We start from the raw sequence: 24,533 nt of genomic DNA on the forward strand, positions 1-24,533 counted from the left end.
GACAAATGAACTGGGGGGAGCGGGGTGCAGCCTGGCCCACGTGGACTGCCCCACGAACGTGCCCTGAGCCGCCTGCCGCGCACGCACGCACGCGAGCACAGACACACAGTTTTGCACAGCGGCCGCCCCAGGCCTTACCCCTACTGGGCATCAACAGGCGCTTCTTCATGTTGCCTGGTAGCCCGATGGCAGGAAAGAGAGGGAGAGAGAACACGGTCAGCAGGCGCAGGCGCGGGACGAGGGCCCAGGCGGCCAGGGCCGCAGGCCGAGCTCTGAGACGGGCCCGCCGCCCACTGACTCACCGTCCACGCCATTGTGCTGCTCGTAGCTCCTCTTGCCCAGGATGGTGGGCGAGCCATTGTTGATGACAGGGGCCGACTTGGCAGGGGTCAGGCTGCCAAGCACGCCAGACACGCTCTTCACTGGATCCGGCTTGGGGGGGCGGGGATGGGTCTCTGTTGGGAGTCACACAGGCAGGCGCTTTAAGGACACAGGTCAGCGAGGAGCCCGTCCCGACAGAGGACAGCTTCTGCCAGTGACCCCAGGCGGGACAGCCACCACCCACACCCAGCATCCAGGCCGGTCCCGCAGCTCAGCCCCAGCCAACTGCCTCACAGGCTGCAGACGAAGGCACATACACCAGCAAGCCCATCAGAGGCCGCCTCGTCCAGGCTGCTGGAGCTGATATGGCAGAGGGCTGGCCACTGGCCAGAGGGTGCATTAACAGCCCAGCGGGCCAGGCCGGGACACGCTCCGGCCGAGGGCTGGCCCACAGGCACAGGCTCCCATCTGCTGAGGCCCTCCAGCCCCTGGTGGCTCTCGGGAGCCACGGGCCACCACCTCCCACAGGACAGGCCGAGGCCAGCCCCAGGACTGGGACCCCAGGTAGCAAGTAACACCACCACCACCACTTGCGTCTGAGTGGGGCACTTAGCTCACTGTTCTGGAATGTCCTCCACAGAAGGAAAGTCACCTCCGCGCTGGAGGGACTGACTCATGAGCCCGCCCGAGCTCAGCCAAGTGGCAAGCCCTGCCCCGTCCCGCCTGAGGCTCCAGCCTGGCGGCCTGGGGTCGGCCAAGCTGGACAACTGAGATACCGCTGAGGCGCTCAGGGTCCCCAGGAAACTGAGACCCTCGGGGTGTGCCTCCACGCACCACAGGGTTCCCTCTGGGAACTTCCCGCAGGCACCTACAGGAGACGCCACCCTGGCTCAGAGGCATCACAGGAGTGGCCGTGCCCAACCCAGACCCCCGGACCCTGCAGGGTGTGAGGTGCAGTGGGGGAGATGGGAGGAAGCCTGCACCTGTCGGGGAACGGGCACAGGGAGCCGGGCCGCGGGGGGTGGGGCGGGCTCACCGAGGTACCGCAGCACGGCTTCCAGGGGCTTGCGCACCGCCTGCTTCAGCACCAGCGGACTCTGCGAGGCTTCGGGCAGCCGTGCCGTGCCTGTGGGGCCACACAGTGTGGGCGCCACGCTGGAGGGGAGCCGCCAGGACGCCCTGAGCCCACTTGCCTTCCCTCCTGGGGGACGGGACAGAGCCACTGGGCGTGGGGACACTCACATTCAGCCTTGATGGCTGCGCTGTTGATGGGCAGGTAGGGGTGCCTGGCGGCATGCCACGGGCGCAGGATCTCTCGGCACAGGCGCCGGGCGATACGTGTGAGCTTGGTGGTGTGCAGGTAGAAGGCCTGTCTCGTCTTCATGGCGAACTTGGGGCTCCCGCTGCTCCGGGCTGGGATGCCGTGGGGGCTCTGCGGAAGGGGGCGCACCGCCCCGACACAGCGCCATGACCGTGGGCCGGGCCGCCAGGCCACGCGTGGGGACGGGGAAGCACCCACTTACCATGTTACTGCGGTTTGGTCCTGGCCTCTCTCCATCTAACCGGGTTGGCATTTTCAAGCCACCATATTTCTTCCAATATGTCCAACAAGATGCGCAGAGACGACACTGCATGTTAGGGGGACCCCAAGAATACCACTGGTAAGACTGGGTGGCTACGGATAACAAATTGGAAATAGACGGATTCTTAAGCAGAACCAGTGACGGCAGAGAGCATCACACAGCTGTCGCCCGCCCGCCCGCCCGCCCGCCCGCCCGCCGAGCGCTGCCCCCAGCCCATCCCCAGAGGGCTTCCCCGGGCAGTGTGCAGCCCCCGCCCCCAGGCCGGGCTCCGGGAGGGGGTGGGCGCCCACCGCTGCGGGCTGGGCTGAGCCCCGGGTGCCAGGCGGCGGGCACTTACTGTAACAGCTCTCGCAGGCCCGGCCGGCCCCGGGGCTCTGGCCTGGCGCCCCAGAGCCATTCACCACACCCGCCTTGACGTTGTTGACGCTGATCTGGTTCGGATTTGGCTTGTTACTTAGGGTGAGGGAGAGAGGGAGAACGTCACGGGAGCCCCGAGCCGGGAGTGCGCAGCTCCTGGGAAAGCGGGGCTCAGAGCGGCTGGCCATCCCCACGCCCGGAGCGAGCTTTCTCCCCTCACGTCCCGGAGAAGGCTCCACAGGGGTTCAAGCCCCGTCTACACCCCAGCACCACCTGCCGACGCTCAGCTCAGCTCAGAGCTGAACCCCGGCCCTGGCCCTGGTGCTACCTGGGTGGCAAAGGGAGCCAGGGCTCTCCCCACCAGGGAGCCGTGGACCCACCCAGCCCGGGGACGGCGGGACAGCGGGAGGAGCACTTACTAATTGGGAATATAAACTTGCTTTAACTTGCTTTCCGCTTCAGCTGCTTTCAAGCGTTTCTTGAAAGAAAACAGAAGGTCAGAGAGGCCAGCAGGCAGCCAGGAGGGGAGCTCCGTGGGGACGGGTGCTCCAGTAACCCTCCAGGCTGCCTTTAGAGGTCACCCCAAAATACCCCCCGAGTCGCCACATGGAAACACAGTGCCCTGGCTGCTTACCATGGCAGCGCCCCTGCTGCACATGCGTGCTGGCTCCCCCCGCCCACCGGCTGCACTCATCCGTCGGCACGGCGCCCCGGCCCACCTGCTGCACGTATCTGTCGGTGGTCTTCCACATGTAGTAATACTCGATGATGCTGGTGAGCGACTTCCAGGGCAGCTGGGGAAAGAAGGGTACTTCAGGCGTGCCTCATCTGGGGGGGGGGGGGGCGCTACATTCTAAGCTCATGTGTCCTCTGGGTCAGAAGCTCGACCACCTGACTCAGGGGGACAGTGTTGCCCACAGCCCTGGTGCTGCTGAGCACGTCCGCGCTGATGTCCTGCCAGTAAGTACGCAGTGCGTTCACCAGCATGCTTCCCGGAAGCCGCACCGTGTTCCCCGCGTCTAGCTCCCACACCGCAGACCTGCCGGGGCTCCGCAGTGTGGACGTCAGCCTCTCTGGAACACCTGGTGCTCTGGGCTCCCTGCGCTCCCTCAGCACCGATTCCTGGGGCCACGCAGAGGATGCGAGGCCTGCAGCCTCGACTCTGCCATGACGGCTGCCTCAGATCCTGACTGCTCTGTGCTCACTGGACCCATTACAAGTAGAGCCCAGGATTTCCAGGATGAGGGTCCGACAGACCCAAGTCTCCCCGTGGTGGTGGCCCCTCACACTGCTCCAATCACAGGCCAGCCACCTCCGCGAGCTCTGCTCTTGGTCTGACCCAGTTCTGCTCTCTTGGCTCAGGGTTCTAGAGAGTTCTAGATGCGGCTGCCTCACAGGGGCCGCTCACAACCTGGGTGGTCAGGAACACGCCCTCCGCACCCTACCTATGACATGCTGGCCCCGCACCGGCCCGCCTTGTGCTGCCCTCTCTGGGCCCGACCACCATCACTTCTGCAACCCTCCAGGACGCTCCCACCAGATGCTGGCAATCCCCCCGCCTCGGGCTCTTGGTCACCCGCCACCACCTACACGTGTACACGCCGCTCGAAGTGACCCATGGGGCTCCTTGGTCTCCTTCTCATGACGATAAATGTCTCAGGAGGGGATGGGGGGCTCCCTGCAGGCGCAGGCCCTATCTGCCCTACAACCCCCCCCCCCGGGGCTCCCTGGGTGGACACTGTCAAGGGACACAAATCAAGGACACAGCAAGGAGAGATCAGCTGGCTAAAAACAACAAATAAAACCAAACTCCTGGGAGTATAAGGGTCGTGAGAGCTGGTGAGGACCCATAATGCCCGGCGCTGACCCTCAACCTGGAGGCCTGCAAGAGCCTCTGACTGGGGTGGGCGTGTGGCCTTGGGGACGAGGGGTCCTGAGCCTCGCGTGTACTCACGAAGTCCTGCTGGATGTCTGTGAAGTCCTTCCCATACTTCTCCAGGGCCTCCTCAAAGAGGCTGGCCTCCGAAGCGGACCACTCTTCCATCTCGTCGCGGCAGAGCACTGGCCCCCCCTGCGGCACCAGGGCCGAGATGGCCTTGGCCACATCGTACACGCTCTTGTGCAGGGTGTCCATGGCGTGGAACTGTGGCAAGACACGCAGGGTCTCCAGGCCTCCCTGCACTCGCCGGGCCCACCCTGGGCCACGTCTAGACTGCTACGATGGCAGGGGAGCACCACCCCCACCAGGCAGGAAACAAGGGGAGCCCTGGGAGGTGGCTAGGGGTGTACAGAGAGCGACAGGGCTCCGGGAGAGCTGAGGACGGGCTGCCCAGACCAGCAGACAGAGGCAGGCTGGCTCCGGGGTGATCCTGGGGGGGAGGTGGGGCAGGCTTGGCCAGGCCTGTGCCTAGGGGGTCACGCCCAGCATGTGGAGCCACAGACAGTGGGCAATGGACCTATTTCTCATTGCCACCCCCACCCCTAGCTCGTGCAGTGACCCCAGAGAAAGCGCCCGGGCAGGGTAGGCTACTACCACAGGAGGGGCAGTGAGCAGTCTGCTGGAAGGAGTGGGGGGACCGCGGTGGGCGCCGAGCCTGTCAGAGGCCCTGGACAGTGGGGGCCCAGCCACTCACCAGGGTGATGTCCCGCGAGGCGGCTGCGGCGCTCATGTGCAGGCTGGGCTGCCGGACGGAGCTGCTGCAATCGAGTGCCCGCGCGAAGGTGCCCACGGAGCTGGGGGGTGGGAGAGACGCTGACCACTGGTGCTGGCCAGTGGGGGCCACGGCCGGGACCAAACCGGACAAGCAAAGGCTGGGGCACAGGGGAGAGGCCCCGCTGACCAGGGGCAGGGACTGAGCAGCATCACCTTAAACGCCCCCTCACAGGCTGGGGGTCCCCTGCAGGACAGACCCTGTGGCCCCACGAGGGCCAGGTGGCCGCACTCACCGGGCCACCACAAGGAACTGGTCAATCTGCTTGTCTACGAGAGGGTTGTGTGCCTCCCACACCTTGGTCTCCAGTTTGGACTGGTCGCGGCCATCTTCCTCGCCTACAAGCAGGAGACGGCCCCGTGAGATCAGCAGGCCCCCAGGAGACCCGCGCTTCCAGTGATGCCTTTTGGGGCCAAGGGTCTCCCTGCTTCGAGGTCCCACAGGGGCCAGGCCTGCCGGTGCTGGGTGAGACCATGAGCAAGTGAAGGCCGCCCAGAATGCAGACACGCCTGTGAGCTCAGAGGGGACCTTGCTGCCACAGCATGGCTTCCTGCCAGCCCAGCTGAGCGCCTCCTGCTACACCCGACCAGATGGGGGGACCCCCAACAACGGACAGCGAACCAACCACCAGGGAAGGGTGTGTGCATGCGTGCGAGCATGTGTAGGCATGTGCATGAGTGTGTAGGTGCTTGTGGGCGTGAGACACATGTAAAAGTGTCCACAAGGCAGGACCAGACAGAAGTGAGATGTCATGCCCATGAGCAGGCCCGAGAAGGGCAGCCAGACTTTGCAAAGGTCCCTCAGAGGAGAACAGGACGGCAGAGTGGGGACAAGAGCTCGGGGCAGCCCTGCCCCGCTGCTGGCACGGATGCAAAGGGCACACTTGCTGGACGCTCCATTGCAAGGCGGCCGTGGGGACAGAGGGGCCCTGAGGCCGCACAGTGCGGGCTCATCCTGAGAACCTCCCAGACAATGTGGAGGACGCCAGGGCCCACGAGGACACATGGGGTGTGTGTCAGGCAGAGATGAGCACACACCACACGAGGACAGGACCCAGGCTGGGACCTGCTGCCCAGAAGCAGCTCAGATATGAAGAGCGTGTCGCTGCAGGCTGCCAACCCTGAGGTTTAGCCGAGAGTCCTATTTCACTGCTCATGACAAACTATTTCAATGGCAGAAGTGACCGGAGAAAAGTAACCACACAGCAGCAGCAATCTTTAAAAAAAGGAAAACAAAGGGGACAGTCCCCGAGCTGCAGGTGGCTGCAGGGAGGTGGCCTTCACCGTTGGCCCAGGCTGTGCAGGGCCCCGCACCTGCCTAGTGCCTCTGGGAGGACAGTAGGAAAGCTGCCCAAGTGGGCCACCCCTCCTCAGTGGGTGGAGACGCGGCTTCATCTCACGCACCTCCAGCAGGAGGCCCAGAGCACCCTGGTCACAGCTGTCACACGGAGCGCGGCTTCACCTCCCAGAGCCACGCACCAGCTGAGACCAGACACACGGCCTCTCTGGTCCCTGAGGTCCCATGTTCCTGCCCGCGCTGCTTGTCAGGGGACAGAGTGGGCTGGGAAGCAAGGGGCTGAGCCTACTCATGACCTGGACTGCAGTCGGACTGAGGGAGGACAGGAAGCTGGCCCCACATCCCCCACCAGGGAGGCCTCCTTGCCCCCCATGGAAGAAATCAGCACAATGTTCAAATCTATTCAAGCACGTTTTTTAGAGACAAAAAGAGCTTTTTAAAACTTATGGAAACACTGCCAAAAGGACAGAAGCTCCCCGTGCCGGGGCGGCCAGCTGGCAGGTTCTGCTTACGCCCCAGTAGCTGTCGGGACATTCCTCCAGAGCCCCGCCCCGCCGTGGCCCTACCTTCCTTCAGCAGGTCCGTGATGTCTGCCTGGTACCGGTTCCCCACGCGAATCTCCCCTTTGTCGGCCAGCAGCGTCTTCTGCTGTGGGTCATAGACGAGGGAGTAGAAGAAGAAGTCCTGGAAGACAACATGGGGACCTGTGAGTGCTGGTGCCACAGGGCCTCGCTGAGCCATGTAGCTTGGAGGTGACAGGTGGCGGAGACAATGAGGGAGGGCGCCAGTGTGCCTGCAGCACTGCAGGCCCCGGGCTCAGACCCTGAGGACCTGCCAACACCAGGCTTCCTGAGTGACCAGCCCCTGAAGGGCAGTGTTTCCGTCAGCAGCAACACTTTGGCAAGTTTATGAGTTTTTAATAGCAACCAAAATCTTGAGACACGAAGGAATGAATCTGACAGATTCTGGGCACATCCGCTGAGGAGATGGTGGTTTCCCCACGGCTGTCACAGGACATATACACAAGTCGAGTCACAGAACGTTCTGGATGCAGCGCCTGGGGCGGAGGGTGCAGCAGCCGGCCCAGCCTGCACACCCCCGGCCCCCCCCCCACTCCCCGGCCCCGCCCCGCACACCACCCCCACCCCCGCCTGCACACACCCCCGGCCCCGCACCCCCGCCTGCAGTCCAGCTGGAACCTGCGCGGAGCCCCGCAGCCACCGCCCCTGCCGCCAGGCCCTGCCGTGCAGATGCCGTGGTTCCTGGAAGCAGCCGAGAGGCTGAGACTATTTTGAGCAACAAGTGGCGGTCCAGGACAGGGCTCCTCACCGGCTGCCGGCTCAGCTTCCTGCCAACGGGGCACCCTCGCTTCCCCAGAGTCCTCTCCGGAGGCTTTGCCAGCCCCACCCCACCCGCTGCTCCCCTGGATTAATCGGCCCCTCTGCCACTGCCTCGGGTCCGCCGGAGGCTGAGCTTTCCTGCGTCCGCGTCCCACGAGGACCGCGGGTCCGACCTTGCGGAGGGAACTGCCGAAGCACCTGTCCTCCCATCGTGGGACACACCCAGGAGCCCCGCACCGGGTCAGGGCCACGTCCACACGAGCGCCTGCCCGAGCCAGACGGCTTCACAGCAGCCTTTTCGCTCCTGCCACTTCAGGGCCGGCTGCCACTAAGGGGTCTTTCTAAACCGCAGACAGCGCCCCCACTCCCAGGGGGCTCGTCCCTGGGGGGCCCACTGCCCACACCCGGCAGCCCCTCCCACAAGGGGCCCAGGCCGGCTTCTGGTGCTGCCCCCTGCTGGCAGCCCCCCAGACTCCCGACTCCCAGTCAGGCCGGGCCCCTGCCCTCCCTGGATGCCGTCTCCTGTCGTCCGTGGCCAGGTCACCACCGGGCGCGGCCCCTGGCCCCGGGCGGCCCGGCTGCGTGGTGGGTGGACGGGTTCTGGCAGAGTGGCGCCCCTCACGTGTGACCTGCCCTCGTAAGTCACCGAGCCCCAGGTGCCCTGACCCACTGGGCCTCAGAACACTGCCCACCGACGGCCCCCACCAGGGCCCCCTGCTCCCCAGGCACGAGCGCTGCCTGGAGACGCTGCCGGTGCCACAGCTTGGGGTGGGGGGCACCCTACACCGCACGGGTCCCTGACGCTTGCCCGAATGAGCCCACAGCCCAAGCCCATGGCTGTGCTCACATTTTTGGTTTTTCAAACTTAAGAGGCACTGCCTGGGTCAGCGCCAAGGGCAGGGTTGGCTGACGGCCAGCTCGGTCACTGCCCCTCCGAGACCTGCGTCCCCACGTGGGTGCTGGGGCGGCGCATGGCGAGGGGAAGGGTCTGGACACACAGGCCAGGAGAAGCCCCCAGAGCAGCGGGATGCCCGCCCCGCAGCTGCCCCTCACCTCCCGCTCCAGGTAGGACTTGAGCGACTCCGTCTCATTGAGCAAAGTGACGCTGCACTTCCCTCTGCAAGAGACACGTACTGTCAGCGGAGGGGAGGTAGGGGAGGGCCCCCCTGCCCCGCCACCAGCTACCTGATGTGGGTGGCCGGCAGCGACTCCAGCTGCCTCGAGAGGAACAGCTCCCTGTGCCGCAGCTGGTGCTTGAGCTTCTCGGGCAAGTCGACCATCTCGGGGTTCTCCATCTCCTCCTCGACTTCCCCTGAGGACCACAGGCGCCATCAGCCAGGCCCACACCCCACGGCCTCCAGCGGGGGGTGGGGGTCCTGCAGTGCCCCAGCAGCCCCCCAGCCTCCAAGGCGCCCTCACCTTCCTCGCCGTTGTCGGCCCCGGCTCCTGTTTTGTAGCAGACAGACAAGGCTGGAGGACAGACAAGCCCAGCAGCGGGTTAGCGCAGCCCCCGAGCCCCAGGGGGTGGGGGCGGGGAGGCTTCCCCTGCGGGCAGCCCCAGTGCACAGCTGGGAACAGGTGCCCCTCAGGGGCAGGGCTGGAGTGGTGCGGGGCCTGTGGGATGTGCCAGGGCGGGGGCACGTGCAGCTCGGTCACCCCGGGGTGCTGCACACTCCCTGCTCTGGGCGGCATCTTGGGGAGCCACCAGCCACACAGCTCAACTCCTCCTCTCTGTCCCAGGTCCCAAAGCTGGGGTTACGGAATGGAGTCTGTAGCTGCACCCCTCCTTCAGAGCTGCTGGTGAGAACTGCCTGGCTACTCTGAACCCAGGTCCCCCGACTTTGAGGACAGTCACCGTCCGTGGCCCTCTGCTGCCCCCCTGTGGTAGCTGCAGGGAGGCCCAGAGCCCCCAGACAGCCTGTGGACAGGGCAGGGCGTGGGCGCCCATCTCCTGGTGGGGGCCGTAGCTGCCCAAGTACCCACACGGCCAGTGGCCTCCCCTCCCTGCCCACTGCCAGGGATCCCATGAGCACTCTCAGTCTGGGATGTCACCAGCATCCAAACACCAGCCCTGTGACAACGGTGGTCACTCTAGGCCCTGGGGACAGTCCCTGTGGGCAGACACAGCCCCTGACAGACCCACTATGGCTCCAAGGCCCCACCTGCCGGGGCTGCCACAGCCGTGGTGAGAGGGGCCCAGGGAGCAGGTCTCCAGGACCCCGGTCAGGCGGCCTCCAGCCCCCAGAAGACACGGACAGACTGTCCTTGGGCCCTGCAAACCCTCAGCCCCCAGGAACTCCTGTGGCACGGAGACCCCTTCCCCTGGGCTCTGGGGTGGGAGCCTCCCCGCCTAGACCCAGGCAGGCCCTGCTCCCCACGCCCAGCTCCCTCACCCCACTGGCTGTGGGGATTCCAGGGGAAGTCTGTCGCCTGGGCCTGAGGCTTCCCCGGGAATGTCTCACTCTCAGGAGGGTGGCTCTGGGTGGGGGCGGGTGGCAGGGGCATGTGGCTACATCTTCCGTGGCCTGAGGAGCCTGTTCAAGTCCCCAGGAGGGGCTGTGTCTGCAGGGCGGCCCCAAAGCTCCTGTCCTACACTGGGGACCAGACACCCTGGCATGGGCGAGATGGCAGGAAAGTCTGTCCTTCGGGCTCCCAGGTCCAGGGGAAGCTCGATGGCTGCCATGAACACGGGGCCGGTTCCCTGGGCCTCCACCCCACCTGCCGGAGGGCCCTGGGTGCAGTGACGGCCCCCCAGGCTGCCTACGTGCCCCCTGCAGCCGCTGTCAGCCTGCAGTGCGGGGATCCCCATGCACAGGGGCCTGCAGGCAGCACAGGGCATGGCTGTGCCGGGACACCACCCTCTGCCGGCCCCCCGCTCAGACACCGTCTTCTGGAAAGCCTGTCACAGCATGCTCGCCCAGCTCCCTCCCGCAGCCCACATGGCCACTGGGCCACAGCATGTCACGGGGCCAAGGGAATGAGGACTGAGGTCGCTCTGGGCCCAGCAGTGGGCACAGGTGAGGAGACCTCAGTCATCTATGTCCCCAACTCAGCAGTGGCGCCTGCCATGCCGGGCCACACAGACAGGAGGTCCAGGGCCCAGCCAGCCACGCCTCTGGAATGCAGAACGGTGAGGGGGGGCCCAGGGAGGAGGCCTCGGGGGACTTGTTCACAGCTTCAGGTGCGGCCACGGCTTAGGGACCCGAGACCCCAGCCCTTCTCCTTGGCACCTGGAGGCCAAAGTGTGGACACAGTGGGCACTGGCTCCAGCTCAGCTCTGTCACCCACCACCGGACACGGAGCTGCCTGCGCCCGGCGACACTGCCACGTGCATAGTGGCTGGAAGACACTGCAGGCCGAGGCCCACGGCTGTGCCAGACAAGGCCAGACGCCAGAGAGGACCCGCGGCTCCACGGGGACCAGCCGCACGCCCTCGGCCCAGTGGGGCTCCGCTGGGAGCTTGTCTGCTGTGCCGACCCCGGACCTGCTCAGGGCTTCATCCCACCCAGGCTGCGGGGAACAGGGTCCCGGCTGTAACTGTGACGCTGCCACAGGAGAGCCTGGGATGCTGCCTGATGAACTCACAACAGGAGGCTGGGCGGGAGGGCCAGGATGGCCTGACCACCCAGCGGCTGCAGAACCAAGGAGAGCCACACCCCCACCCACTGGGAGATGCTGCCTACACAGACGGACCTCACGCTGCAGGACCAGCAGGACGGGCCACATGGAGCCTGGGACACCGGCCGCCGAGTCTCTCTGGCCCAGATGCACAGAGCAGGCCCTGCCTCTGAAGGAGCAGACATGGACCAGCCTGCCCCCCAGGCGTGGTCATCTGTCCTTCTGTCCTGGAGGACAGACGCCCACTGCCCACAGCGGACAGCCCGGTGCTGAGCCGGTTAACATTCCCTCCAGGCCAGTGTTTCTCAGACTCGGCAGGAACCCTGAACAGATGCCTCGGTCTCTTGGAAGCCTCTTGGAAGCCTCTCCGTCAAGTACAGATGAGGCAACACCCTCGGCCCCGCCCCCCCTGAGCCGGGCCCCGCCCTCCACACCACACCCAGGAAACGGACCAGCTGGATTTCAAGTCTCAAAATCAATCATGTCAGGGAAAAAACCTCTAACCCTCCTGGTGACAAGCACACACCAGGACCCACCTTCCAGAGAAGGGCAGGGGAAGGACACGCACAGAGGTTCGTGAACCGGCCTGGGCCACGGCACGGCAGTGACCCGTGCACACATCTGCCCAGCACCTGAGGCCACGACGGCAGAAGGGCAGGAAGGCCGAGCCCCCGAGAGCTGAGAGGGAGGACTCACTGGCATGCTTGTCGGCCAGGGCGATGAGGGTGCTGGAGATGTCCCGCCTCCGGTAGAAGCACACCACCTTGGCCTCCACGTTCCCGTTGGCCGTCTGCAACAGCAAGGGCACGTCACCACCGGGCCCGCCCGGGGCTCCTGCGCTAAGGGGCAACAGTACCTCAGACCGGGGCACGCACGGACCCGGAGCCCCCGGTTCTGTCCCTCTTCCCCCCTTCCGTGGACCCCGGCCTCCCACTGCCTCCACCTCCTTGCTGTTAGGGGGACCTGGGCTTCCGGTTCCACCCTTAGGCCTTGCTTACTCGCGGCCAGAACCTGGTTGACACCTGGCCACCAGGGAGATCAGCTGTGACCAGAGTTCAGCTGTTCTGCCTTCAGCCTGGGGAGCCGCCCGCCTTGGCAGCGCCCAGAGGCGGCTGAGAAGGACAGGTGTCCGCTGGCTGGCGTCTCTCCCAGCACCAAACCCAGCCAGCGGGCGGTGACCTGCTGGGGGTCTGAGAGGCGGCCAGGCGGGGCCCGCAAGATGCGGGCGAGCGCTGCGGGGACAGCACAGCCTTTGCCAGCTCTCAGGAGTGCGTGGCATTTGTGATAAGGCAAGAATTCTACCACAGTTCTGGCCTTTGTAGGACACCCCATCCTACTGCTTATAACTTTAAACAAAACTACCTTTAGGGAAAGCGTTAACTTTTAGTTACTTAACCCATTAGACCAGGACTCTCAACAAAGCTGGGCCTTTCTCACGTCTGCGGGCATCGGCCACGAGCGTGAACTCTGTTCCCCACCAAACACACTCTGCTCAGCAGCTACAGCCCGTGAGCGGCTGCACCACCGGGGGCCACGCGCCCAGCACCCACCGCGGCGAGGGACGCTCTACAACCACGGACGCCGCAGATGCCACCGAGGACGGCGGCTACGGCGGCCGCCGCAGCGTTTGCTCAGCCCTTTGGGCGCTCCAGTCATTGCCAGGCGATGCACCCCCAGCAGCACCCACGGGGTGTGGGCGGGCCCGCACCCTCGGCCCCATGGTGCCCAGCACAGCCCGCGGTCCCCAGCTGCACCCCAGCCCCACTGCCCACGCACTCCCGCCCTCCACAGCTGGGCTTGGCTCCTGTGGGAACCGGGAAACCCTGGACTTCGGAGCCTCCCCAGGTCCCTGAGGCCTCGGGCCTCATGGCTCCAGCGTGTCCTTGATCTGCCTGGGCCGCGGCCCCGAGCTGGGGCAGCTGGAGGGCTTCTCCTCTGCTTCCTGAGCCCCTGGGGAGCCAGAGCCAGGGCTGCAGCACCCCACGGGGCCGGGGGCCTTCCCACGGCCACACGGCAGGATGGGGAGCGGTTCTGAGTGGGGTGCACCCATCTCTTCTGCCCTTTGTCCTTTGCGGTGCTTCTGAGACTCCCACGCCCCACCTCCCAACCCTAACAGGCTTCCTGCAGCCTGGCCTCTGATTCCACAAAGCCCTTCCGGCAGCTCCTGCAGGCGCTGGGCCCTGCGACACAGGCTTCTGCGGCCCCTGATCCTCCTGGGCCTCTCCCGGAGCGTCCCCTGGGAGAGCCTGCTGCGGGGCTCACACCTCACTGTGGCCCCTGCCCCCATCCCCGGGGGCCTGTCCCATGTCCCCACCTGACCTCTCAGTTCTTGTGCCCCAGCCCCGCTTTCTTTCCTTCCTAAACAGCAATTTTCTCTAGCATTTTAGAGATTTAATTCTCCATGGCAACAATACATGTTCAACCAACGTCTTAAGGAGAAACCCCAACAATTTCTGTGAATGCTCACAAAAGCCCAGAGTCCTGGGTAGGGGACCGACCCTGCTGGCCGTCCACGGTCAGCGTGAAGTGGGCTGAGCAGCAGCAGCCAGAGCCTGAGGACAAGCCTCCCAGAAGGAGACCCCACTGCAGTGGGACAGGTCACACTGTTTTCTTGACGAAATCTCATTCCAGAATCACTTTGACTTCCATGAAAGGGCCACGAGCCTGGCGCCCCTGCTCCAGGCCCCAGAGCCGGCACCCCGCAGTCCCTCGGACCCACTCTCACCTGGTGCGGCTGCTCACCTAGGGGACCCCACCAAGTGAGTTCTCACAGTGAAGCCCTGCGGGAGTCCCTGGCCAACCCTGGCCGGGCGCCCGCCTCTCTCGGGACGTGGTTTGCAGGGGCTGCGCCCGCCTTGGGCCCTGCCTCCCACAGCTTCTCTCTCCTTTTCCACCGTCCCTACCAGCTGGTGCGGGGCCCCCACTGTCTCGCCTGGTCTCTGTGCTGCTGTCCCAGTTGCTGGGAAGCGCCAAGTCCTCCTCCCTGCTGGAGCTTCACCTTGACCTTCAGAGCTGCTCCCGAGCCCTGGGTCTGCAGGTCTCAGGACACTTGGCCTGCTTCCCGGAGAACACGAGTGGTCTGTTTGCTTGTAGTTTCTGCCCCAGCACCAGCTCCTTCTCTCGGTCTTCCCTGCTGGGCCCTCAGGTGAGAAGCCTCCGGCTGCTCCCAAGGGGGCAGCACAGACGTCACCACCCTCTGCCTTGCAGATGCTGCCCTGAGGCCAGGGGCAGCCCCATCAGAGCCACACCGACCACGCGCACCCGGGCTGCGCCTGAGTGGGCCAAGCCTGTGCACCCCGCCCCCGGCGGGCCTCCTGTGCGCTGCTCTTCACCCACACGGGCCCCCGTTGTGCCAGCAGTGAGCAAGGGTACCAGGTCCAGCAGCACAGTGGCCACACGATGTCTCTGTCACAGCCCTGATGCCACCACCTCCAGCCCCAGCTCCAGGCCTTCTGGGAGTTGCCGGGTTGCCTCACCAACCTGACCGACTGCGGTCGCAGCAGACGCAACAGCGAGGCCCTGTGGGCGCGGCCATAGGCCAGGGCTCAGCCGTGGCTGAGTGTGGCCTTCGGGGACTCAGGTCAGCACCCCAACCTTCCCACCCTGTCCTGCCTGTCTCAGGGCTCCCAAGCTGCAATGCCACATAACCCAAGTTTCGAGGAAGCGTCTTCTCGAAGGCTGGCCCCACAGAGGCACGGCAGGGCCCCTCGCTGACACCAGTGTCAGCAGCTGCTCTGGGACCCGGGCTGCCCCCCCACAGTCCTCAAGAGAGACTCGAAGGAGCCGTAGGGCCAAGGGCTGTGCTGACCCAGTGCCGCATGGCGGCCGTGTCTGAGGGGAGGGGGACACCCTCAACCAGGGGGCAGTGGGAGGCGGGGAGGATTCCTTGGGGGACCACCCACCCGGGGCGGCGAGAGGTAAAGACAGCAGCTAGCCAAGGGGGGGCAGGCCAGGAGCCCACACCCACTGTACCCAAGTGAGCAGGAAGGGAGGCAGAGGGACAGCACCCACCGCAGGCCCAAGCGGAGGGTGCGGCTTCTATGGGTCTTGAGTTGGTCCCAGGAATCATTCAGCCCAGAGCCTCTCAACGCTCCTGTTCTGCTCAGGCCCCGCTAGACACACCCCTTAAGTGTGTCCACCAGGGACCCCGGTCTAAGCAGATGACCCTAGGGACAAAGCCACCAAAACGTCTGGGCAGACAGTGGCCAATCTACGCCACCAGCCTGCAGAGACGGCACCGAGGACGCTGGCATGTTTGGTCCCATCTGTGACAGTGGCCCCAGGCAGAGCGACAGGAAGGCAGGCACCCTGCCCCCCAGCAGGGCTGGGTCCCACACACTCATCCACACGGTCGCACATGCGCACACGCACTACCTTGTTGAGTTCCTCGATTCTCCGGATCAGGTATGGGTTGCTGGATGAGTTCTCAAAGTAGACGTAGTCTGCAAACAGGCAGAGAGAGGGCCTCACGCTGTGGCACAGCGCTGCTCCGGTCACAACCCCCCGCCACCCCGGGGACCCAGGGGAGCCCTGACCGTCTCCACTGGCTCACGCCCTCAGATCTGGAAATGGAGGGAAAGGAGGAGGTAGAGTCCTACCACCCCAGGGGGGAAACCGTGACCAGAACCACGTCCGCGGTGCTGGGCAAGGGCCAGGCACAAGGTGGGGGGACACGTGGGCAGGGGCCTCCTGTCCCCTGCGTCCTGTCACCAGCTGCCCCCAGGAGCTCCGTCCGTCCTGGGGGAGGTGGCGGGGCAGGGAAGGAAGGGCAGTCACGGGCGTCGCCACCCCAGGCCGGATGCCACACGGCCACGCCGCAGCTGCTGCACCCCCGTGCCCTCCACCCTCCTCTCCAGAAACAGGCAATGAGCAGAAACCAGGGGTGGCACCCACTGTCCCCCACACTGGTAGGCGTGCACAAACATCCTGCGCAGACAAGCCACACAGGGCTCTCAGATTGCCCCTCAAGGCCATCCAGCTGCCAGCCTGGCTGCCCGGCCAACCCCGCCCCTCGCTGACCTGGGGAGGCCCACTGGCCCACCGGGACAGCTCCTCAGCAGACGGCTGAGCAAGATAAGATGCTCGCCCGAGCTGGAACCTGGTTAAAACCTCGATGTGGCCCATGTGCCGACACCAGGCACCGAATCGGTGAATGCACTCAGGCCTGGAAATGGCAAAGCACCCAGTCTGGCGGTCCACACGACAGGTCCCAGCTGGGCCACCTGGGCCTGCTGGAGGGACCCCTTGCCAATGACATGCACCTGCTGGCCACATCTGTAGGAATGCACCCGAGGGGCCACACCTGCGGGAAAACACCTGGGGGACACACCTGGGGGACACAGTCAGGACAGGGTTCCTGGACGCCGCTGGGCTGGATGGGGTACCCCTCCGCCCCGAGGTCCTGGGTCAGGTCTCCCAGGCCCGTGGGGCGCTTATCCCGGGTGATGGCAACATTCTGTTCAGATCGCAGCGATGCTGTGAACGCGTGAAAATACCAGGATTCACTGAACACAAATGTCTGAGCTTAACACTTAACCTCACGTAGGTTATATCTCAATGAAGTGGTTTTTATAAGAGTCTCAAACCAAAGAACTTGACAGTCAATTAAACTTAAAATAATCATTTACACGTTCCCCAAACTGGAAATAACCCCATGTTCCCCACATGTGGGGACACAGACCAGCAAGTCCCTCTATCCAGTGGCCACACGCACGACGCTGCGTGGGGAAAGGGGGGGAGGCCAGGAGGGGTGAGCATGTGTGCGGCGAGGCCCCGGGGGCCAGGCTGTCCTGCGCCACGGTGCTGGCTCCAGACAGCAGCCCCTCTCACTGTGGGAATCAGGGGTCAGGACACGAGAGAGCGGGGGGCAGGAAACGCAGAACAGAAAGCAGCGCAGTGCAGACCAGCGACAGGGACCAGGCCGGGCCCGGCGGGGAGAAGCCACGGCGACCAACATCAGGACCCGTGGGCGCACGCAGACCCCACTGTCCTCAGCAGGTGGTGAGGGCACGAGAAACCGCTTCGTGCCAACAAATGTGACGCCCTGGACGGGTCGCCTCACAGGCAGGAACCAGCCAAGCTCCCCGGGAAGGGGCAGACGGCCCCAGAGCTGAGCGCTCCCAACCACCACTCGGAAGCGAGAGACCGCTCCGGCCCAGCTGGCCTCCTGGCAGATCCTACCCAACACGAGGGAGATTTTAACACAGATTCCAGCTCGACTCTTCCAGAAAGCAGAGGACGGGGACAGTCCCCAGCTGGCCCGAGGCCGCCTCCCACCGAAACCACAGCCGGGAACAGCATGCAGGCACCCAACTCCGGCCATGCACCGCGGTGCCAACTTCTCCAAACAGCAGCAGAGCAAGGCCAGCAACCTGTGAGGACCATGAACCCCAGCACCGGGGCTCCTCGGGCCGCACCCCAGACACCACGGCACTGACCAAAGAGCCCATCTCAGCGAGGCAGGTCTGAAAACCCACAGCACCCCTGATAAAAACGCTCACGCAAACTGGGGATCACAGGAACTTCAGCCCTATGAAAGGCACTAGCGCATCACTCCATGGAAACACAGATGTGCCCCCCCGCCCCCAGCCCGGCAATGTGGGAGGCAGGCAGGGGGGGGCGGAGGGGACACTCCCGCAGCGCCGGGATCCCACACAGAAGTGCTGCATGGACTCAACAGCGGTTTGAGCTACCACGTGAGTATCCGGCAAGCTCAGAGGCCCAAGACCGCGTCTGAAAGTCCCACCCACAACTGCTCCAAAACGTGCACCCTCTCCATCCCACGGGAGAGCACAGATGGCGGGAGACCAGAGCTCTGTGCAAAGATCTGTGCCACCAACAGCAGAGCTTCCGGGAACGGGGGGTGGGAAACGGGCCCCCAAGGTCGGCACAGCACGTTCCCGCCCCCCGCCAACTGAGGACGTCACAGCGCCGGCCACTAAGTACCGTCACCTGCATTGACGCCAGTCAGTGGGGGAGAAGGGCCCCACTTGGAGGGCAGATGCCTGCTCCACGGGGCTCTCTTCCACTGGAACCACGGGACTATCCCCGTGTGAGCACCCGCGTGACACGCTCCTGTGTCTTCTTGCCGCGGCTTTCCATAAGCACCGCCACACACGGACACCTACCCACAGGCGTGCAGCTGTAATTGAGGCCGTTTGTCACGGGGTTTCCTCGCAGCCGCCCTGAGGCGTCCCCGCCTGCACTGCCCAGAAAGCTTGGCCCTTGACCTGCCCTGGAAGTGTCCTGCCTGGTAAGTCTTTGCTTACCCGGGGACGTGGCCCCCGTCAGTGCCAACAGTGTGATGTGCGGCAGGGCCAGAGGCCCGGGTCGCCACTGAAAGGTGCGGGACAGATGCTCAGCCACAAGTACACGACCGACCTTGGACAAGCACCCCGGACAGAAAGGCAGTGAGCCGCACTTCCTGTGTCCCACGGCATGGTCGGTGCGCACCATGGCTGGGAGCATTAGGCACCGCCCTCAACACCAGTGGGAGAGGCCACCTGGCCCCACAGGGCTACAGGTAACTGTGACTTGTATGGGCACTTCCTGAGAGTCACTGAAACTGGGGGTGGTCTCATGGCCTCAACTCCGCCCCAGGAGCCCTGCAGGTCGCCACGGGCGCATGGCGGGGGGCAGCAGGCAGTGCCTCACTGGCTCAGGGATTCAGGAATGAGGACCTCCCTTCACAACAGCTTGTGGGCCCCTCAGGCAGGGCTGGCACCGAGGCCCAGCTCAGAGCACCTGCCTGCTGCAGAGGTGGGTGGGGACAGGCCTCACTCGGGTTCAGTTTTGATGGACAGGAAGTTTGTGATTCAAACATTAAACGTCACCAGGACTACGAGTTCTGGGTTAGGTACTGCTCTTTGTCATTTCCAGAGGAGCATGGGGTGGGCCTCCCCACTGAATGCTCGGCAGCAGCAGGGCCTTCTCAACCTGAGAACCTGCAGCTTCCATCCCAAGTTTCAGAAACCGCAGCAGGATTTACGCATGGGTGTGCGCCGCCCACATCAGGACGCGGGCCTCCGTGCCGCTAAGAAGTTCCAGACCCTGCACCAATCCAGTCTGCCCTGGACGCTGCGACAGGCTCATGTCTTCCACACCGGACCACAGGCTCCTGCGCCTCACCCTGGCTGGGCTCGGTCACCGTGGTCAGTAACATGCAGGCTTCCCAGAGAAACGGGACAGCAGGAGCCAGGACGTGTGCATGTGACACACCTGTGTGTGGACAAGACGTGGACACACATGGGCGGTCATCACACAGAAGGCCTGTGAGCTGGAGCCCGGCTGGTGGAGGAGGTGCCGGAGCTGCGGCGTCTGAGGCCAGGAGACGGGTGTCCAGCTCAGACGGGCGTCCCGGCCTCTGCTGCTCTGCCACTCGGGCCCTTGAGGGCCTGGGCAATGCCACCGCGCTAGGGACGTGGGTCCTGTCCTCATCCGACTCCAGTGCCCACCCCTGGGAACGCGCAGACATACCCAGAGGTCTCAGGCCCCGTTGGGGCCACAGCAGCCAGCCAGCTTCCCCCACAGTTACCACCATGTCTCAGCAGGTTCCACTTCAAGTGGCAACGAATCAGCGCGTCCCCACTGATTGGAAACACTCGGGCACCTGGTCCCCGCAGACAGTGCTGAAGCCTGGGACAGACACCGGGCAGGACTGGCCACCCACCCTGTGTCCAGGGCCCAGAACACTGCTCCTCCCTTGGCACACGCTCCCCTGGGGCTGCGTCTGATTGGGACGCCATGACGTCACAGCTTCATCTAGTTTCATGAAGAAGGCTGGCCGTGCCGGGGCCCAGTCTCATTCTCCTTTCTCTTCTCGCGCGTGGGGCACGCTGGGGCAGCACCCATGGGCCCCGAGCACAGATGCCCACTACGCACTGCGCCTTAGACATGGCACTCAAGCTCAGCCTCCGCCTTTCTTGGCAATGGGACGCGTGACGCCAACATCCTGACGGGTGACCCGCCGCTCAAGCCCTCCACGGACGGGCCCACGTGCACCCGCAATGCACCCACAGGGCTAGGCCCCGAGACTTGAACATCACGCGGTTTTCACATTATAAAGGGTCCATCTCGATGTTTTTCTCAACCACTTAATCATGGAAATACCATCGGAGCTTGCCAGTCCCACAGGGGCAGGCTGTGGCAGTGGCGGGCCCGCTGTCCAAGGACTCACGAGTGGTCCAGACGCCGCCTCCCTCGCGTGGCCGACGTGCTACGTGCTACGTCGCCACAATGCAGTCAAATGTACACTGTGGCTCGTGGTTTTCTGTAGAAACCAAGCCAGTCCTGAGCCTCCCCTGGGGGCCTACGGCACTGGGCAGGCTGGACAGCTGTGAGCAGGACAGGCAGGGAACCGCCACAGCCGAACTGCAAGGTTCACTGTGGAGTCACAGGGTCGGGCACGGGCTGATGCGGGAGGCGTGGGGCTGACAGGCCACCACGGACACACGGCGCACAGAGGCGGGCCAGTGAGCATCTCATGCGCACATGCCCAGAGCTGCGCCCTCTGCCTCCCATGAAAACGGACTTACAGCGGACCATAAAAGTTCTACAAAAAACATGGATAAAAGCTGTGTGACACTAGGTCGGGCACATTTTGTAGACATGCAAAATGTAAATTATAAAACGTGTGCAAAACATGCATCTGATAAACGGCTGACCTCCAGAGTATAAAGCAAACTCCCACACTGAACAGTAAGAAAACCACCCCCCAAATGGGCGCCGGCGTGGCCACGGAGAAAGGGCCCCTGCGCCCTCTGGGTGGGATGCAGACGGGCACAGCCGCTGTGGAACCCAGTATGGAGCTTCCTCAAAAAGTTAAAAACATAACTGCCTTATGACCCAGCGCCTCCACTTTGGGGAAGACACTCGGGGAAACCCAAACACGAACTCAAAGGGATGTGCGCACCCGTGTTCCCTGCAGCATCGCTGACAACCCTCAAGCTACGGAAGCGGCCCGAGTGCCCACCAGGGGAGGGCGGACAGAAAACGTGGAGCATTTACAGGGGCTGTAAGAAAAGGAGATCTTGTCGTTTGTGACAGCATGGATGAGTTAAGTCAAAGTACCACGACTGTACCGCGTGTGGAATCTAAAGAACGAAATGAACAAACTGAACTGCAACCCCCTCCAAGACACAGAGAACAGTGATGGTTACAGAGAGAGGGGGCTGGGGGGCCGGGACCGAGAAGGGGACTGGCAGTTACAGAGCAGCCACAGGATGTGATGTCCAGCACAGGGAACAGTCACTAAGGTTGTCACGACTGTGTGCGGTGTCAGGTGGGCACGGGAAACACCGGGGGGGGGGCAGTATGTACAGTACATGGTGGTCTAATGGCTATGCTGCACACCTGGAACTAATATAAAACAATACTGACTGTGGACCGTAAAAAGAAAGAAAAAAAGAAATAAGAAATACTCCAATCTGTGCAGACGCTTAACCAAGGACCCTCGGACGGCAAATACAAACACCTCCTAGGACGCACAACCCCACCCGCCATCAGGTCACACGGCGCCGCTGCAGGATGCTGCGTGGGCAGGGCTGGGAGGCCCACGCCTGCCTGAGGACCACAAGGCCAAGGAGGTACCCGTCAGCTTTCAACCCAACACCCCCATGGCATGAGAAACGAGGTCACATGTCCACAAGAACGGGAGCACAGGCATCCGTCCTGGCTTTACTCTGCTGTGACCCTCACAAGGCTCAGGCTGGGGTGGGGCGCCCACGAGCAGGTCCCCACTGGACACGTGTCTGCGGCAGCCCTGGCCACCCGGCTTCTGGAACATGCTAGGCATTGCCCCTGTTCCTGAGTCCCCAGGCCACGGCACTGTCACACCCAAATGTCCCGCCTGCTGAGTAAACTGGGGCATGTCCACGCATGGGCTCCACCGCCAGGACAAAGAAGGGACCACGGGGACAGCTGGGGGAGGGGGCGGAGCTCAGGTGCACTGCACGCAGCGCTGGGCCGGGTTCCTCTCCTCGCGTGCGCCTGTGTGACCTTCTCTACAAGGGCAGTGGGTGTGGGGGCCCAGATGTGACCCTCCGCATCTCGGAAGCCACTAAGCAGTTTTGAGCAGAGGAGCCGAGCTCCTCTAGGATCATCTCCTAAGTGAGGCAGGTGGGGACCACAGCCAGGACGGCAACTGTGAAGGTGTGGCAGCACCCCTGGCCCACCCGTGCACGGGCCCTGGGAGCCCAGGGAGGCCACATGTGGCTATCAGACGTGGGCCTGCCGCTGCCCTGCAGAGAGCTGGGCGGTGGGGAGACACCAGGGTGCAGGACGCAGGAGCCCTGAGCAGAGGGCCTCAGGTGGTCCCTCCCGGGAGTCCAAATCCAAGTGGGCGCACCTCACCTAAGCTGGAAGCAACAAGGGCCACCCCCCACCCAGGGGCACCCGCCTGTCCCTGGTGTGTGCAGACCTGCAGAGGTGTCTGGGCCCTCAAGGGTCCTGCGGGATTCCCGCCGGCAAATGTCTCACCTGATCCAGTTTAGAACAAACGAAGGAAACAAGCGTCTGTGAAGCAGGACAGGGAACGGTGACATCACAAGAGCGGCAGGGCCCAGCCTGCTGGAAGGGGTGCCCCCTAGCTCTGCCAGCTGCCCCATGTGGGGGTGACCCTGTCACTTTTTAGAGGACAATTTTAAAAGAGCAAATCATCCAGCCCTGGCTGGGGCGGCTCAGGGACTGAGCACCAGCCTGCAAACCAAAAGGTCACCAGTTCGATCCCCAGTCAGGGCACAGGCCTGGGCTGCAGGCCGGGTCCCTACTTGGGGCATGTGAGAGGCAGCTGATTGATGTTTCTCCCTCTCTCTATAAAAATAAATTTAAAAATACTTAAAAAAAAGAAGAGTAAATTATCCAAAAGAATGGGCGTAAACTTCTTGCCATTGAAGGAAAAAGAAAACACCTAAAGGAAATGGCTGCAGCCAGTCGGGACGCAGACGCCTGAAATGGGGACAGCGGAGAGGCACAGGCACCTTTGTATCTGGGGCTGGAGGCCTGCCCGGGCCCTCAGGAGCACAGGCCCGGGAAGCCGGGGTCACGGACTCTGACCCCGCCACCCTTGTCTAGGCCTCGCCTGCCCACCATGCTTGCAGCTGCCACCGGCAGGAGGCCTCTGTCCCCTCCCGGGCTGACCACTCCACACAGCTGGTCAGCAGGCGCAGAGCTGCCGCCACGCCTTCACTGCCCAGACGTCCTCGCAGGGTAACTGTGGCCTCTGCTGGGATGCTCCAGCCTCGGTGTGTCCTATACAACTCCTGGGTGCCCCTCTGCTACAACAGTCTGTCTGGGATTCAAATACAGCTGCTGTCCTTGCTCCCCTTGTAGAATCTGGCACCTTTGGAAAAGGCTCTGTTCTAGGACCCCAAGTGGAGACAACAGAGGGGTCACTGCGGTGCTCCCCCAAGCCAGACCAAGGCTGTCCAGGCCACAACCCACTTGGGACGGGGACCATCTTCCAGACGCCCCCTCTCCAAGCAAGCTGCGCCTTGAACAGGACACCGACCTGTTGACCTCCCACCAGCCATGCCCACCAGCCCTGCCAGGACCTGGGGGGTTGCCCTAGGCCCTGCCCAGAAACCAGGGCTCAATGCACTTTCTTTCACGGGGTCCACCAGGGGGGTCCGAGTGGAGCCCAGGGTCACACCTGCAGAGCACCACTCCGAACCAAGGGAGGGGACTCCAGCATACCCTTAGAGGAGGGACCTACAGATGTGGGGCCAGCCAGGCCTTCACCTGCAGGAGCTGCCACAGGTCAGAGATCCTTGTCCGCACCAGCAGGGAAACTGAGGCACAGGGAGATGTAGGGTTGCCCAGGCTCCTGCTGAGTCTCAGGCAGGCAGAGCTGGAGGCCAGGGCCACAGCCCCCACCCCACGAGGCAAGGGACCGTGAGGCTCGGCAGCAGTTTAGGGCCCCTACCCCACCCTGCCGCCCCCCCGGGGCTCTGTGGTTCCGCGGCTCCTCCTGGAGGCGGCACCTGTTCCTCCAGCCTGGGGGTGTGGGGCTGAGACCACCTGAGAGGGGGGCTTCTGGCTGGTGACCGTGGGGGATGGCGGGTGAGCTGCAGGGCCTTGCCACCTGTCAGCAGGAGCCACGGGGCCTCCAGCCAGGCAGGAGGTGGCCTGAGCTGCACCAAGGTGGTCCCAGGGGGTGCACGAGAGGGCAGCATCGAGAGGCGTGGCTACAGGACAGCTAGGGACCCTGAGGCACAGAAGTTGGGGGTCAGGTGTCGAGGCTGAGGGGCCAGGAGCTATCAGGTGGAGGAATGCAAGCCAGCCCCTGGAGGTCTGGGCAGCAGGGTCACCGG

At 64.1% G+C, this 24,533-nt stretch overlaps 1 protein-coding gene across 4 annotated transcripts in view; it reads right to left on the reverse strand.

Annotated features, from left to right (window-relative positions):
* The window catches only part of MTA1 (metastasis associated 1), a 28,878-nt gene that overhangs the window by 3,055 nt on the left and 1,290 nt on the right, over nucleotides 1-24,533 (reverse strand). For 2 of the 4 annotated variants that reach the window (XM_090265643.1, XM_090265645.1), the window contains exons 2-18: nucleotides 15,601-15,668; nucleotides 11,923-12,016; nucleotides 9,028-9,078; nucleotides 8,794-8,920; nucleotides 8,662-8,725; nucleotides 6,835-6,952; nucleotides 5,208-5,310; nucleotides 4,895-4,994; nucleotides 4,216-4,404; nucleotides 2,981-3,055; nucleotides 2,681-2,739; nucleotides 2,242-2,357; nucleotides 1,845-1,996; nucleotides 1,564-1,753; nucleotides 1,358-1,447; nucleotides 303-455; nucleotides 139-174 (exon numbers count right to left, since the gene is read on the reverse strand). In XM_090265643.1, coding sequence (XP_090121769.1) covers nucleotides 139-174; nucleotides 303-455; nucleotides 1,358-1,447; nucleotides 1,564-1,753; nucleotides 1,845-1,996; nucleotides 2,242-2,357; nucleotides 2,681-2,739; nucleotides 2,981-3,055; nucleotides 4,216-4,404; nucleotides 4,895-4,994; nucleotides 5,208-5,310; nucleotides 6,835-6,952; nucleotides 8,662-8,725; nucleotides 8,794-8,920; nucleotides 9,028-9,078; nucleotides 11,923-12,016; nucleotides 15,601-15,668 — 1,785 coding nt within the window. Of the gene's footprint in view, nucleotides 1-138; nucleotides 175-302; nucleotides 456-1,357; nucleotides 1,448-1,563; nucleotides 1,754-1,844; nucleotides 1,997-2,241; nucleotides 2,358-2,680; nucleotides 2,740-2,980; nucleotides 3,056-4,215; nucleotides 4,405-4,894; nucleotides 4,995-5,207; nucleotides 5,311-6,834; nucleotides 6,953-8,661; nucleotides 8,726-8,793; nucleotides 8,921-9,027; nucleotides 9,079-11,922; nucleotides 12,017-15,600; nucleotides 15,669-24,533 lie in introns of those variants that run through there. The other 2 variants (XM_090265644.1, XM_090265646.1) reach the window with 2 other exon arrangements.

Source organism: Furipterus horrens, unplaced genomic scaffold, assembly GCF_987537825.1.
Source record: "Furipterus horrens unplaced genomic scaffold, mFurHor1.1.pri manual_scaffold_21, whole genome shotgun sequence".
Taxonomy (NCBI): domain Eukaryota; kingdom Metazoa; phylum Chordata; class Mammalia; order Chiroptera; family Furipteridae; genus Furipterus; species Furipterus horrens.